We start from the raw sequence: 16,068 nt of genomic DNA, 5'->3' as shown, positions 1-16,068 counted from the left end.
AGGACATGACTGGGGGGTGGGGCCCACATACACGCGCAGGTCTAGGAGTGCCGGAAACTGATGCACAGAGCTTGGGGGTGGGGGGGTGAGGCCTTGTGACACTATGGGTGGGTGGCAGGTGTAGCCTTGGTATAGAAGTTAGTGCCCGCAACATTTATGTGCTGACCACAGCCTGCAGGGAGCACAGAAGAGGAGGTAGTGCTCAGGAGGGGTACAGAAGAGGTGGGGTGGGCTGCACTTGGGGTGGGGGGCAGGTACGTGCACTGGGGGATGGTGGAGTGGGGGTGCCTAGAGCGCAGGGAATGGGAGTGGGTGATGGGGTTTGGGTGCGTGGGGTGTGAGGTGAGTCACAGGTCATGGGGCTGCACTGGTAAGGACAGCGCACCTAAGGAATGTGGCCTGGCTTACTTCCTAATCCCTGGCTCCCATCCATGCACTCCTGCGGGCTCCATGGCCCCATGCCAGGCTCCAGCTTTCTGCCTCTTAGTTCTTCGGCCTCTGCAACCAGGGCTGCCCTATGTGGGGCACAAGACTCTCCCAGGTCAGCTGCACTCTTGAATTGCCGTTTCAGTCACCCTCCCGTCCCAGCTCTAATTTTTCCATGGAGCAGGGCTGAACTCGATCTCCTTTATTCAGCCATCTTCCCTGAAGTCCCACCCCCTTTTAAAAATGTTTAGTGAGATATTTCACACATCATTCAAACCATCCAAAGTACAAAATCACTGGCTCACAGTGTCATCACATAGTTGTGCATATAATCCCCAAATCATTTTAGAATATTTTCATTATTGCAGAAAAGAAATAAAAAGAGAACCCAAATCCTCACCTGTCATTTATCCCCCCACCTCAATATTGACCCATATAGTATTAGTGTGGTACATTTTTTACTGTTAATGAAAAAGTATTAAAATATTACTGTTAATTATAGTTCATAGTTTGCAACTGGTACATTTTTTCCCATATACCCCCTATTATTAACTCCTTCTAATAGTAGTAACTAATAGTAGTAACATTTGTTCTAGTTCATGAAAGAACTTTTTGTATTTACACAGGTAATCACAGACATTGTCCACCACAAGACTCACTGTGTTATACATTCCCATGCTTTAACCTCCAACTTTCCTTCTGATGACATACATGACTCTAAAGTTCCCCTTGCCACCACAAACACATACCATTCATGTGCTACAGTCTCCTCTGTCCATTTCTAAACATTCAGTTCAGTCTAGTTAAATAATCAGCACGTATTAAGCAACTGCACCCCACTCTTTAGCCTCATTCTATATACAGGTGACCTATATTTTATGTTTATGGGTTCACATAATATTAGTTTGTATCAGTGAGATCATGCAATATTGTCCTTTTGTGTCTGACTTATTTCACTTAACATGATGTTCTTAAGGTTCACCCATGTTGTCGCATGCTTTAGGACTTCGTTCTTTCTTACTGCTGAATAATATTTCATCATATGTACATATCGCATTTTGTTTATCCATTCATTTCTTGATGGACATGTGGGTTGTTTCCATCTTTGGCAATTGGGAGTAATCCTGCTATGAACATCAGTGTACAAATGTCTGTGTGTGCCCCTGCTTTCAGTTCTTCTGGATATATCCTGAGTAGTGGGATTGTTGGGTGGTAAGGTTATGCTACACTTAGCTTCCTGAGGAACCACCAAACCACCCTCCACAGCAGCTGCACCATTTTACATTTCCATCAGCAATGAGTAAGTGTTCCAAAATTACCCACGATCTCTCCAACACTTGTAGTTTCTAGTTTGTTTAACAGGGACCATTCTAGTAGGTGAGATGACAGCTCATTGTAGTTTTGGTTTGCATTTCCTTAGTAGCTAGTGTAGTTGAGCATCTTTTAAAAATGCTTTTTAGCCATCTGTATTTTCTCTTTGGAAAAATGTTTATTCATGTCTTCTGCCCATTTTTTTCAAACTTAATTCGATTATTGTTTACATAATTTATAATGAATACACATTTATGTGATAATTTAATAATATTAGCAGAAATTAATTCAGTGACTAGGAAACTTAAATAGAATGGAAATGTAATACAATGGAAAAAGGCAGAGGATTAATGCTTTGTTCTAATAAAATAAACAGGAAGAATTCCAAATCTAAGACGACTACTATTTTTTTTTAAGCTTTCATTTCTCTGGGATAAATGCCCAAAGAGTACAACTACTGGGGTGTCTGATAAATCCACTTTACTATTAAAGGAAATGGTCTAATTATTTTCAGGGTGGCTGTACCATTTTACATTCCCACCAGTAAGGTGTGAATTAAGTTGCTCTTAATCCATACCTGTGTTTGTTTTTTTAATTAAAAAATTTTTACTGTGAAAAATAACAAGTATACAAAAAAATAAATTTGAAAGTACACTGCAACTATTAGTTACAGAACAGATTTCAGAGTTTGGTATGGGTTGCAGTTCTACAATTTCAGGTTTTTCCTTCTAGTTGCTCCAAGATACTGGAGACTAAAAGAAATATCAATATAATGATAAAGCAGTCACACTAATTTTTTAAACCCTACCTTCCTTGTATAAACTCCACATTTACCTTTGATCTTTTCCCCAATGTTTAGGGTTATTTGGGCCATGCCCATTCTAATTTTTTCATGTTGGAAAGAGATGTTGATAATATGGAATAAGGGGATGGGATAGTTGATGTTTTGGACAGGCTGGCCCCTCAGGGTTTTAGGACTAGTCTGGCCTAAGAACCTATTTGAAGACTGCAGATTTCTGGAAAGTTACCCTCATGCATGGAACCTTTGCAGAATCTCAGATAGAGCCCTAGGTGTTCTTTAGGTTTGGCAGAATGGTTTTGGTTAGGCTTTGGCAAACCATGAAAATTAGCAATATCCAGCTGAAGCTTGTATAAGAGTAACCTCCAGAACAGTCTCTCAACTCTATTTGAACTCTTTTAGCCACCGATATCTTATTTTGTTATATTCCTTCTCTCCTTTTCATCACAGATGCATTGCCTATTCCATGGTGCCAGGACCAGGCTCTCCCCTGGGAGTCATGTCCCATGTTGCCAGGGAGACTTTCACCCCTGGATGTCATGTCCTGTGTAAGGGGCAGGGTAATGGTTTTACTTGCAGTGTTGGTTCTGCCCATTTTTAAATTGGGTTGTGTTTTTCCTGTTGAGTTGTACGATTTCTTTATATATTCTGGATATCAATTTCTTATCAAATATGTTGTTTCCAAATATTTTCTCACATTGAGTTGGTTGCCTTTTCACCCTTTTAGCAAAGTCCTTTGAAGCACTGAAGTATTCAATTTTGAGGAGTTTCCATTTATCTACTTTTCTTTTGTTGCTTGTGCTTTTTTTTTTGCATTTTATGTATTTTATTTATGTAGATGAATATTGGGCGAAAATATCAATATATTTATATATATATTAATTTTTTAATTAATAAAACATACAGACATTAACATACAAACATTCCATATATAGTGCACAATCAGTGGCTCACAATAGTTGTGTTCATCACCACGATCATTGTTTTGAAAATTTGCATCATACCAGAAAAAGAAATAAAAAGAAAAAACTCATACATACCATACCCCTCACCCCTCCATCTTATTGACCACTAGCATTTCCATCTATCCAATTTATTTTAACCTTTGTTCCCCCAATTATTTGTTTATTTTTTATCCATATTTTTTTTACCCATCTATCCATACCCTAGTTAAAAGGTGCATCAGACACAAGGTTTTCACAATCACAGTCACATTGTGAAAGCTCTATAGTTATACAATCATCTTCAAGAATCAAGGCTACTGGAACACAGTTCTACAGTTCAGGTACTTAGCCACTCTAATACACCATAAACTAAAAAGGGATATCTATATAATGCATATGAATAACCTCCAGGATAACCTCTCAACTCTGTTTGAAATCTCTCAGCCACAGAAACTTATTTTGTCTCATTTCTCTCTTCCCCATTTTGGTCAAGAAGATCTTTTCAATTCCTCGATGCTGGGTCCCAGGTCATCCCGGGATTTCTGTCCCACGTTGCCAGGGAGGTTTATACCCCTGGGAGTCATGTCCCACATAGAGGGGGAGGATAGTGAGTTCGCCTGCTGTGTCAGCTTAGAAAGAGAAGTTTGTTGCTTGGATTTTGGGTGTAAAGTCTAAGAAACTACCACCTTCAGCTTGAAGGTGATTCCCTACATTTTCTTCTGGGAGTTTATGGTGCTGTTTCTCGTACTTTGGTCTTTGATCAATTTTGAGTTAATTTTTGAATAGGGTGTGAGACAATGGTTTTCTTTCATTATTTTGGTTATGGAATATCTAGTTCTCTCAACACCACTTATTGAAGAGACTGGTCTGTCCCAGTTGAGTAGCCTTGTAGTCTTATAAATATCAGCTGACAACTGATCTGAGAGTTATTTCTGAAGTCTCAATTTGATCCCGTTGATCAATGTGTCTATCTTTATGCTAGCACCATACTGTGCTTTCAAGTCAGTATGCTTTCAAGTCAGAAAGTGTGATACCTCCCACTTCATTCTTCTTTTTCAAGATGTTTTTGGCTATTTGAGGCCCCTTACCCTTCGAAATAAAATTGATATCGACATAAAATTGATAATTGGCTTTCCCATTTCTGCAAAGCAGTCTGTTACAATTCTGACTGGTATTGCATTGACTCTGTAGTCCAGTTTGCGTAGAATTGAGTAGAATTGACATACTAATGACATTTAGCCTACCAATCCATGAACACGGAATGCCTTTCCATTTATTCAGGTCTTCTTTGATTTATTTTAGAATGTTTTGTAGTTTTCTGTGTACAAGTCCTTTGCATCTTTGGTTAAGTTTATTCCCAGATATCTGAATCTTTTAGGTGCCACTGTAAATGGAATTTTTTTCTTGATTACCTTGGATAGCACATTACTAGTGTACAGAAACACCACTGATTTTTGCATGTTGATCTTGTATCCTGCCACTTTGCCGAACTCACTTAGTAGCTCAAGTAGCTTTGCTGTGTTTTTTTTCTAGATTTTCCAAATAGTGGATCATGCCATCTGTAAATAGTGACAGTTTTACTTCTCCCTTGCCAACTTCAATGCCTTTTATTTCTTCTTCTTGCCTAAGTGTTCTAGCTAGAACTCTAGCACTATGTTGAATAGCAGTGGTGACAGTGGGCATCCTTGTCTTGCTTCCGATCTTAAGGGAAAACTTTCAGTCTCTTACCAATGAGTATGATATTAGCTCTGTGGGCTTTTCATATGGGCCATTTATCATGTTGATGAAGTTTCCTTTGATTTCTACCTTTCGAGGTGTTTTTAACGATGAAAGGGTGAATTTTGTCAACTGTGTTTTCTGCATCAATTGAGATTATGTTTCTCTTTTCCCTTTTAAGTTGTTAATGTGCTGTATTACATTAATTGATTTTCTTGTGTTGAGTCACCTTTGCATACCTGGAAGAAACCAATACAGCATATTTAAAGAAGTTTACATCATGATGTATACTTCTTTAAATATGCTGTTGGATTCTATTTACAAGTATTTTGTTGAGGAATCTTGCATCTATAATCATTAGAAAGATGGTCTGAAGTTTTCTTTTCTTGCAGTATCTTTATCTGGCATTGGTAGTAGGGTGATGTTGAATTCATAGAATGAGTTAGGTAGTGTTCCCTCTTCAATTTTTTGGAATAGTTTGAGCAGGCTTGGGATTAATTTTTGGAATGCTTGGGAAAATTCACCTGTGAAGCTGTCCAGTCCAGGCTTTTCTTTTTTGGTAGGTTTTTGATGACTGAATCAATCTCTTTACTTCTGATTGATTTGTTGAAGTCTTCATTTCTTCTCAAGTCAGTGTAGGTTGTACATGTGTTTCTAGGAAGTTGTCCATTTCACCTAAGTTCTCTAATTTGTTGGCATACAGTTGTTCACAGTAATCATTTATGATCACTTTTGACCTTTTATATTTCTTTAGGTTCATGGTAATAACGCTCCTCTCGTTTCTGACTTATTTGCAGCTTCTTTCTATCTGTCTTTATCAGTCAGCTAAGGGTTTCTCATTTTTATTGATCTTCTCAAAGAACCAACTTTGGTTTTATAAATTCTCTCTACTGTTTTTCTGTTATCCATTTTATGAATTTCTCCTCTAATCTTTGCTGTTTCTTTCTTCTACTTGCTGTGGGATTAGTTTGCTCTTCTTTCTCCAGTTATTCAGCTAGGTCATTGGTTTCAGCTCTTTCTTCATATTTAATGTATGTGTTTGGGGCTATACATTTCCCTCTCAGCATTGCCTTGGCTGCATCCCATAAGTTTTGATATGTTGTGTTCTTGTTTTCATTTGTCTTGAGATATTTTCTGATTTTTCTTGCAATTTCTTGATTGTTTAAAAGCATGTTGTTTAACCTTCATACATGTGTGTATTTTCTGGTTCTCCATTTGTTATTGATTTCCAGCTTCCTTCCATTATGATCAGAGAAAGTGCTTTGTATAATTTCAATCCTTTTCAATGTATTACGATCTGTTTATGCCCCTGTAGATGGTCTAACCTGGAGAATGTTCCTTGAGCACTTGAGAAGAATGTATATCTGCTGTTTTGGGGTGCAATGTTCTATATATGTCTGTTAAGCATAGTAATTATCATATTATTTACATATTGTTTCTTTACTGATCTTCTGTTTAGATGTTCTATCTGTTGGAGAGAGTTGTGTGTTGAAGTGTCCCACTATTATGGTAGAGTTGTCTATTACCCCTTCAGTTTGCCAGTGTTTTGCCTCATGTATTTTGGGGGACCTGTTAGGAGTACAGATATTTATTATTGTTATCTCTTCTTGGTGAATTTTCCCTCTTATTATATGGTGTCCTTCTTTATTTCTGATAACATTTTTACATTTAATCTTCCTTTTATTCCTGTTAAGGCAGTGTGCAGTTTGAAGCTATTATGTACCCCAGAAGAGCCATGTTTTAATCCTGATCCAATCTTGTGGGGGCAGCCATTTCTTTTAATCCTGATTCAATACCGGAGGGCAGAAACTTTTGATCAGATTATCTTCGCAGAGGCACATCCAATGCTGGGTGTGATCTTTTGATTAGATGGAGTTGCGACTCTGCCCATTCAAGGTAGGTCTTGAATAATTTACTGGAGTCCTTTAAAAGGGGAAATATTTTGAAGAAACCTCAGAGCCAGTTAGAAGTTTGGAAATAAAGACAGAAATAGCCAGGTGCTAAGCAAGGAGTCACAGAAATGGGCAGAAGCTGAAGAGAAGAAATACAGGCCCCACTAGATGTTAAACTAAGAGATGAAACCCAGAGCTTTGTCCCAGAGCAGTTAAATGAAGGCCCACAGACACTTAGGGAGAAAACCACTGGTATAAGAAGCTGAAAACCACAGAGCCCAGGAGCAAGAGACCAGCAGACGACAGCCACTTGCTTTCCCAGCTGACATAGATGCTCCAGACCCATTAGCCTTTCTTGAATTAAGGTATTTTTCCCTTGGTACTATGGTTTGTACATTTTCTTGGCACTAGAACTGTAAATGTACAACTTATTAAATTCCCTTTTAAAAAACTGTCCCTATTTCTAGTATACTGCATTCCATCAGCTTAACAAACTAATACAGGTAGTGTTATTTTATTAAATATCTTTTTCTTGTTTAAAGTTCTTTGTTGATACTATCTACTTAATATCAGCATTCCTATGAAGTAAAGGTCAGTCATTATTATTCTGTTGTATCAGATAATAAATGGAAGGTCAGACAGATAAGGCGATTTGTAGACCATCTCACCTTTTGTATCTGCTCATATAGAGTCCATCTAATTTTATGTGTTTTCTTGCTCTCTCTTACTCTTTTCCACTATGGAATGTCTTCCAATCTTCCTTGGGTATTCAGGCACTGTACAAGGAATATTTTTAGATATTTTTTTCATTATAGATAAAGTTCATTATAGACGGGTCTTTTAATTCTTTGTGGTCTCCTTAGTAATAAACCCGACCAGTTGTCTGGACAGTCCTGAGAAAGCTCTAAGCAGGCAAAGTTGAGTCTGTAGTCCAGACTTACACTGCCTAAGCTTATTTTCTTATTTTTTTTCCTAGAAGGTTAAGCAAATTAGAAAGAAAACATTCAGACATAAAATCCAAATGTCTACTTTTCTGGAGTACAAAGGAAAGATTAAAACTGAAATTATTACTCTAGCTCTTTCCTTCAGTCTCCGCATCAGAATATTCCCATAGAACTTAGAAAGAAGAGATGGATGTGAGGTGGCAGTGCAGCAGGTGTGATGTCTTCCCCTTCCCTCCAGCACGGCCCACGGTTCCCTCCAGCACGGTTGTGAGCTCAGCGCTCACCAGTAGAAAGCCTGAGAACCGTGTCAGAGTCAGGTCTTTTGTGATCCTGTGCTATCTTTGTCAGCAGCCCTGGGGTCATTCAGGTAAGTCCTTTTATAACCCTTTTCCCTCACTGCTAACATCACAAGTTTGTCTCTCAGTGGGCTTACTGAAATAGGTTTATATGAGAGGTACAATATCTGGAGACTTTCTATTACAAATCTTTCCCAACAGCGTCATAGGCATGCTGATAATATCAGCAGATTCTAAATTCCAATTCAGTGTGTTTCAGGGTATGAGCAGTTAACGCTTGTCTTAAATTCTTGAAACTATCTTAACACCAGAGAGAAAAATTTTCTTTCATTCACTGATTCAATAAACATGTATTAAGCACTTCTTATGTGCTAGGTTTCAGGCTATGCAGGTACAAACACAAATGATAAAGTTTCTGACCTCAGGGAACTAACAAATTATTGAAAATGTCAGAAAAGGAAATAAGTAATTACAAGTTTTATAGGTGATATAAGTGCATTTACATGGGAGCAATTATTATCTCCCACTGATGGCCGAGAAAATCTTAGAGGAAGTGACAAGGCAGACCAGGGGTGAAGGACTTCAAGCAATGTGGTAGGGCTGGTGGACAGAATACACAGAGAAAGAGCAGCAGACAAGCCCTGAAGAGTCCCGAATGCCATGCTAAGAATCTTACTGTTTCTGGTAAGTCAGGTTGATGTTTTCTAATTTTTTTTTGGCTTTCTTTAATGTTATTTGAAATTTCAAAATAGCTATTTTTGTTTTCAAAATGTATAATTATTTATGATGATATATCATAATATAATCAGGAATAACTTATGATTCCTGCAGAAGAATCTTATAAGCTCTCTCTCTTAAATCCCTGCTACAAGCAATAATTGGACACTGAATGTTTCATGGTAGGTATAGCAGGTATAGAGACCAGTTAATTTCATTCCAACCTCCTTCTCGCATGTCTTCTTGTACTACAGAGTCTGGGAAGCTAAAACCATTTTCCCAGTCTTCTTTGCAGTTAAGGTTCTGAATGTTGCCTAGGTTTTAGCATGTGAGACCTTGAACCAGACGCGAACAATGCGGACTGAGGAGCACACTGGAGCTGGAGCAGCCAGGGCAGAGGGTCTGCTCTCTGGTCCCTGATCTCACCGGCCCTGAGTGGCAGCTGGTAACTTCAGTAGGGTTTTTGCTAATGGAGTTCTGTGACATGGTTGGGTATTTTATTTTCAGCGTGTAACATTTATGGGTGACATTCCTGCTTTCCTAGAAATCCTGTAATTTCCTAATAGCCTGTAAAAATCAATTTCTGCTTTAAACTAGGTAGAAGAGATTTTGTTTTCCGCAGTAAGTACCCCAATAGACACAGCATAGTGAACTTTAAATAGATTTTTCTAAAGCTCCTATATATTTATTACAGGTGGTTTTGCTAATGTATTTAAAATAGATTCACATATATTTCTGGAAGGATTTGTCTGAGGGATTCTTGTTCTATCAGCACAGAAATTAGGGAGCACGCCAGTCCATGAAAATTTACAGACACAGATTCCTGGAAAGCTTTTTTTTTTTTTTAACTATTAACTGTGAATGTTTTATGTATCTCTCTTTCTTAAAACATATGTATTCCCATAAGGACAATTTTTATTATCACTTGAGCAATGGTCATTTACCTCTGGGGACACAGACCCATTTGAGAATCTGATAAAAGCTTATAAGTTCAATGTCCTCAAATGCACATATACTGTAAATATATTTACAAATTCTTACACAATATCAGAAGGTTTAAGGACACCACCACCTCTTGCTCTCTTGAAGTTCATTCATTAACCCAGGTCAAAAACTTTGTTCTAGAATGATAGTACTCTGTTCCAAAATAGCATTTGATACCTCCTAGAATGAAGGGGAGAATGTGGTTTGAAACCAGAATTTTTTAGAGAAATATCATGGCATACTTGGACCTACAATCAGAAATTTAATTATTTTTTTCAAAATTAAAAAATTAACCCCCACCCCAACACACACACTCACCATGTTTTGGGCTGAGAATAGGAAATGGATCTCCTAGTTTCCAGAAGAAATACATGAAGGTCAACCACAAGAGACAGGAAAAGAGCAGCTGCTGTTTATGCACTATGACAGAGGAGACAAAACTGTTAGAGAAAACAGAAATCTGTTAAAGAGCTTACTCTACTTAAAGAGACAGGGTCATGATATTTTACTGGCTTGTTCACTTGACAAATGAGTAATGGACAATGTAACTTTTGGTGAAAGCATCCTTATCATCATAAGAGAAATCTGCTAAAATTAAGAAATGGGTTGAGATAAGGGAGACATTAACGTAGTAGAAACAGAAATAAACCTGTAGTAGGACAAATAACCGTATCATTCATTTAATAAATATTTATTATGTAGTCTTTTTAAGAAGTTGTATGTGAGATGCCCTCAAATAGCAATAACTACTGAAAATAATTTAGATTTGAAACTATCCACAACCCCAATCCCCAAGAATACTTAATCTATGTGCTGACATAAGAGGGTAAAACACTCACATAGTCGGATGTTGCTTACGATAAAATAGCCAATGTAAAAAGGCACCATGAAAACCAGGATCAGCAGAATTACACATAGGTTCATTTTCCAGTGAAAGTAACGGGAGCTGAAATAAATGTCAAACAGTATCACTGAGAGGGCGAGAGGGCAGTAACTTTCAATCTCTTTTGTCCAAATGATCCCTTTGTACTCAATGCTGAATATAGTCCATTTATATTTTGTTGGTTAACAAAGCTGCCACTATCTGTTCATTTGCAGATATTAAAACATAGATACAATATGAAGTTGTTAAAGGCAAATGTGACCATCTTAATTTCCCTCAAATTTCACTTAACTAAGTTAAGAATATTAATGCTTTACCTATATAAATACATTCACAGGCAATGTATATCACAACATTTATTAAAATATACCATAACTGGTAGAATGACTATTGATTCCATTCACCAAGTCTTACTCCAACATAAGAATTTAAAGAAAATAAATGTTAATGGTAATATATACTATAAAGATTCAGAAATACTACCTTTGTGCCCACAATTTAATAAAAAAAATCATTACATAATTGTTATTATAAACTGTATTTTATTGATTAAAAAATTAGTCTATTTTACCTTTTTCTTTCTTTTTGTAACAGCTTTATTGCTATAAAATTCACACACCAAATAATTCACCTTCTAAAGTGTACAATTCAGTGGTTTTTAGCATACTCACAGAATTGTGTTACCACCACAGTTGATTTTGGTTTACCCACAGGTCTGGCTACAATCACCCCCAAAAAACCCAGTACCTATTAGCAGTCACTCTCCAGTCTTAGGCAGCTGCTATTCTACATCTGGTTTCTAAGGGTTTGCCTGTTCTACACCTCTCATATAAACAGATTCATGCAATATGTGGTCTTTTGTGATTGCCCTTTTTCAACTAGCATGTATCAGAACCTCACTCCATTTTAAGGATGAAAAATATCCCATTGTATGAATAAACTACATTTTGTCTATCCATTTATCAGCTGATGGACATTGGGTTATTTACATTTTTTGGCTACTAAGAATGCTGCTATGAACATCCATGTACAAACTTTTTTTAAAATTTATTAATTAATTAAAAAAATAAAGAAACAAAATAAAACAACATACATAATCAGTAATTCACAATATCATCACTTAGTTGCATAGTCATCATTTCTTAGAACATTTGCATTAATTCAGAACATGTACAAATTTTTGTGAGGACACTGTGTAGACTTAATGTTCTCACTTCTCTTGGTTATATATACCTAGGAGTGGCTGAGTCATATAGTAACTTTGTGTTTAATATTTTGAAAGACTGTCAAACTGTTTGGCAAAGTGGCTGCACCATTTTATATTCTCACCATAGTGCATGAGACTTCCAACTTCTCCAGGTCCTTGCAAACACTTGTTATTTTTGGTTATAGCTATCCTAGCAAAAGTGCAGTGGTATATCATTGTGGGTTTGATTTGCATTTGCCTGGTTGCTAACGATGCTGAGCATCTTCTGTTTATTGGCTATTTGTGTATCTTCCTTGGAGAAATGTCTACTCAGATCCTTTGTCCATTTTCTAATTGGGTTATTTGTCTTTACTAGTTGTAAGAGTTCTTAGCAGGATACAAGTCCCTTATCAGGTATATGATTTGCAAAAATTTTCTCCCACTCTGTGGGTTGTCTGTCCACTTTCTTGATAATATCCTTTGTCTTTAGTGATTTTTAAATTTACTTACACTAGGCCTTGTTTAGCAAAAGGGTTAAGTGGTATATGAGGATATATAAAAGAGATGATTATGAACTCAAGTATTTGGAAACATGAAAAAATGGAAAAACAATGGTAAAGGATAAGTAAAAGATGGAGCCAGGGCTGACGGCTATTATGAAAATGCACACCAGGGGGCACTAGAAATTTGCTATGGGTGGCTCATAAATTTAGTTCTAAGTTTTTTAACAATCAGCGTGAAACAGAAAATTTGATCAAATGAATCGCAGCATTCGTAAAAAACAGAAAAACCTTTTGCTTAAAGGAAGCATAATTAATACCGATTTGGTATTACTGAAGTATTGCCAAGATCATAATGAATCAGTAAGAAGTATGCTTTCTTTGAGCAAATGGCTTATTTTCTAATCTGAATGTACTTAATGTCCTCAACAACTTCCCCTCAGCAGAAACATCACTGGATTTCAGACGGCCGTTTCTCATTGCCCCTATTTAGTTTGGATAGGAGCATCATAAAACAAAAAGTCATTCAATACGCTTTTTTGCTGGTCTGGATGAACAGACCTTAGAGCACTCGGAGAAACTACAAGCTGCACATCCTCTAGGTAATCCTACACGGCATTTCAGTGCAGATACTGAAAGATATTGGGAGTAGTGGGTTGGAAATTACAAGTATAACCTATATTGCTGATTAAAAGCTAACCATAAAACAAAATAAAATGTCCGGCACGGATGAGAGAGAGGTCACATGCTCCCTGCAGAGACAGAGCCAAGCTGTCTCTGGGGGAAGAGGCACCTGATGTCCTGAAAAGAATAAAGTGTCGCAAAGCTGCCTGAGTCTGGGGCGAAGGAGGCCTTGGGAAACGTGTAATTTTTGACTCATCAGGGCACAGGAAAGCAGAGGGTTCAGCCCTGCTTCTTCCTTCCCCTTCTTTAGTTACACTTTTGTTACTTTCTTTACCTTATTTGCAGCCCTATAAGATAAACAGTGCTGAACCTCCCGGAGTCTTTGAGTCTCCATCAGAACTCAGAGTCCCACCTGGTCCCAGTTTTAATTCAATCTTTGTCTCCTGCCTTTCTTTCTTAATTCCCTGTGGTCTCCCTTCAGTCTCAACACTAAGCCAGGCTGGTCGTGGCAACAAAACAAAAAAAGAACAAACAAAAAAAGCAACGTCTCTGAACTGAGGGTAAGGTGACATTCTCTTGAGAAAATTAGGGAGCCTAGCAAGATTATATATTTGAATAGGAGGCTAGTATACCACTTTGGCTCACAGATGAGCCAAGGGAATTTTCTTGGTCAGTTGCAAAATTCACTTATGAAAACTATTCTGAATTCAGTGAATGTGCAGGTACATGGTCAAGGTTCAAGTTTCTGTTCTGTATTAGTGCCAAATAATGTAAACATAAAAAATTTTTTAAAAATAGGTATATAAATGAAGACATATCTCAGCCTAAACAAACCCAACCCCAAATAAGGTACCAACAGAACAATCCTAAATTAGCAATGGCTACTGCCGGTACTCTTAAAGATAAACTGTATAATCCACAAAACCTAAAATACTTATTATCTGGCCCTTTACAGAAAAAGTTTGCTGACCTCTGCTTAGACAGAAGTGAAACTTCCAGGGTGAGATAAAATTTAATAATCAGCATGTTAAATACTTGCCTATTTGTTCTCTATAGTGGCAGAGTCTATAAGACATTGGATTATTAAATAGTGTAAAAGTAGGAGAGTCAGAACACAATTCTGTTTTACCGTAAGTTATTAATTAATCCATCAAGAAATCACATTATCAGCTCTGGTTCTTTAAAAAGGATGAGTGTACAGTCTCTCTTTAAGTCTCAAGAATCAGGGGTCTATAATGAGCTAATGTAGCTTAGCTTGGTTCAGCACTAACTTTTTTTTAATGCAATTTGTATTTTATTTAAATGCAATCACCTGAAGTTTACAATCAATGGCTCACAGTGTTATATAGTTGTGTATTCACCACCACAATCAATTTTAGAACATTTTTATTACTCCAAAAAAAAGAAAATAAAAATAAAAAAGCTCAAAATATCCATCCCTGCCCCCCCTATTATTTATTTATTTAGTTGTCTCTATTTTCTTTTTCATCTGTCCATACACTAGCTAAAGGCAGTTAGACAAAAGGTTTTCACAATCACACAATCACACCTTAAAAGCTATATAGTTATCCAATCATCAAGAATCAAGGCTACTGGATTACAGTTCAAAAGTTTCAGGCATTTCCTTCTAGCTATCCTAATACACTAGAAACTAAAAAGGAACATCTATATAATATATAAGAATAACCTCCAGAATTACCTCTTCACTCTATATGAAATCTTTTAGCCACTGAAATGCTGCTTTGTTTCATTCTCTTTTCCCCTTTTGGTAAAGGCTTTCTCAATCCCACAATGCTAGAGCCAGGCTATGGGAGGAGGGCAGTGAGTTAATCTGCAGAGTTGGCTTACAGACAGAGGCCACATCTGAGCAACTCTGGGGGTGACTCTTAGGCATAATCATGAATAAGTTTAGGTTCTTCTTTGCAGGCATAAATTTCCTAAGGGTAAGCCCCAAGATTGAGGGTTTGGCTTATTCAATTGATAGTTCCTAATGCTTGCAAGAACATCAGGAATTCTCCAGGTGGGGAAGTTTAATATTTCCACATTTCCTCCCAGTCCCTCAAGGGGACTTTGCAAATACTTTTTTTATTTTTTGCCCAAATTACTCTGGGATGTATTAGTGTATTACATTAACCTGTACAAATAGTAAGATTTAATTCCCTATTCAAGGTTCCATGTAATTATGGTGTTTGAATAAATTGACCATACAAGTTAAATTAGATAGTGTGTTATAGAAAACATAAATTTTGTACTAAATAAACATTCTTCCTTTGGTTTTATCCAAAGCTGCAGTTTTAAAATACAGTCAATCTTGGGGAGTTCCGGGAAGATGGCAGAATAGGATAGGCTGAATTCACCCCTGCTCCAAGGAACAGCTAGAGAAGTGATAGGAAGGCGACTGGGACAGTGAATCCAGGGTATAAGTAACCTAGAAGGGTCTTCTACACCACATAGGGAGGCCCTGGCTGCAAAAGTTTAAGAACTGAGATGCAGAAAACTGGAGACCATCCAGCTAGTGCAAACACCACAACCAAGTAGGGTGTACACAAGGAATGCAAGGATGGTTCAACACAAGAAAAACAATTAATGTAATACAGCACATTAACAAAGCAAAAGGGAAAAATCACGTGATCATCTCAATTGATGCTGAAAAAGCATTTGACAAAATTCAATATCCTTTTCTGATAAAAACACTTCAAAGGTAGGAATCAAAGGTAACTTCCTCAATAAGATAAAGGGCACATGTGAAATACCCACAGTCAGCATCATACTCAATGGTGAGAGACTGAAAGCCTTCCCTCTAAGACTGGGAATGAGACAAGGATGCTGTCTGCCACTGCTATTAT

General features: G+C 37.2%; 1 protein-coding gene across 6 annotated transcripts in view; it reads right to left on the bottom strand.

The window, feature by feature from the left end:
- The window catches only part of GPR89A (G protein-coupled receptor 89A), a 95,531-nt gene that overhangs the window by 61,382 nt on the left and 18,081 nt on the right, over positions 1 to 16,068 (bottom strand). For all 6 annotated transcript variants that reach the window (XM_077155905.1, XM_077155909.1, XM_077155907.1 and 3 more), the window contains 2 exons: positions 10,869 to 10,975; positions 10,348 to 10,449 (listed from right to left, as the gene is read on the bottom strand). In XM_077155905.1, the coding sequence (XP_077012020.1) occupies positions 10,348 to 10,449; positions 10,869 to 10,975 (209 nt within the window). The remainder of the gene's footprint in view (positions 1 to 10,347; positions 10,450 to 10,868; positions 10,976 to 16,068) is intronic.

The sequence above is a fragment of the Tamandua tetradactyla genome, chromosome 4 (genome assembly GCF_023851605.1).
Source record: "Tamandua tetradactyla isolate mTamTet1 chromosome 4, mTamTet1.pri, whole genome shotgun sequence".
Classification (NCBI taxonomy): Eukaryota; Metazoa; Chordata; class Mammalia; order Pilosa; family Myrmecophagidae; genus Tamandua; species Tamandua tetradactyla.
Note: the sequence above shows the minus strand (reverse complement) of the source record. Positions and strands in the feature narration are given on the sequence as shown.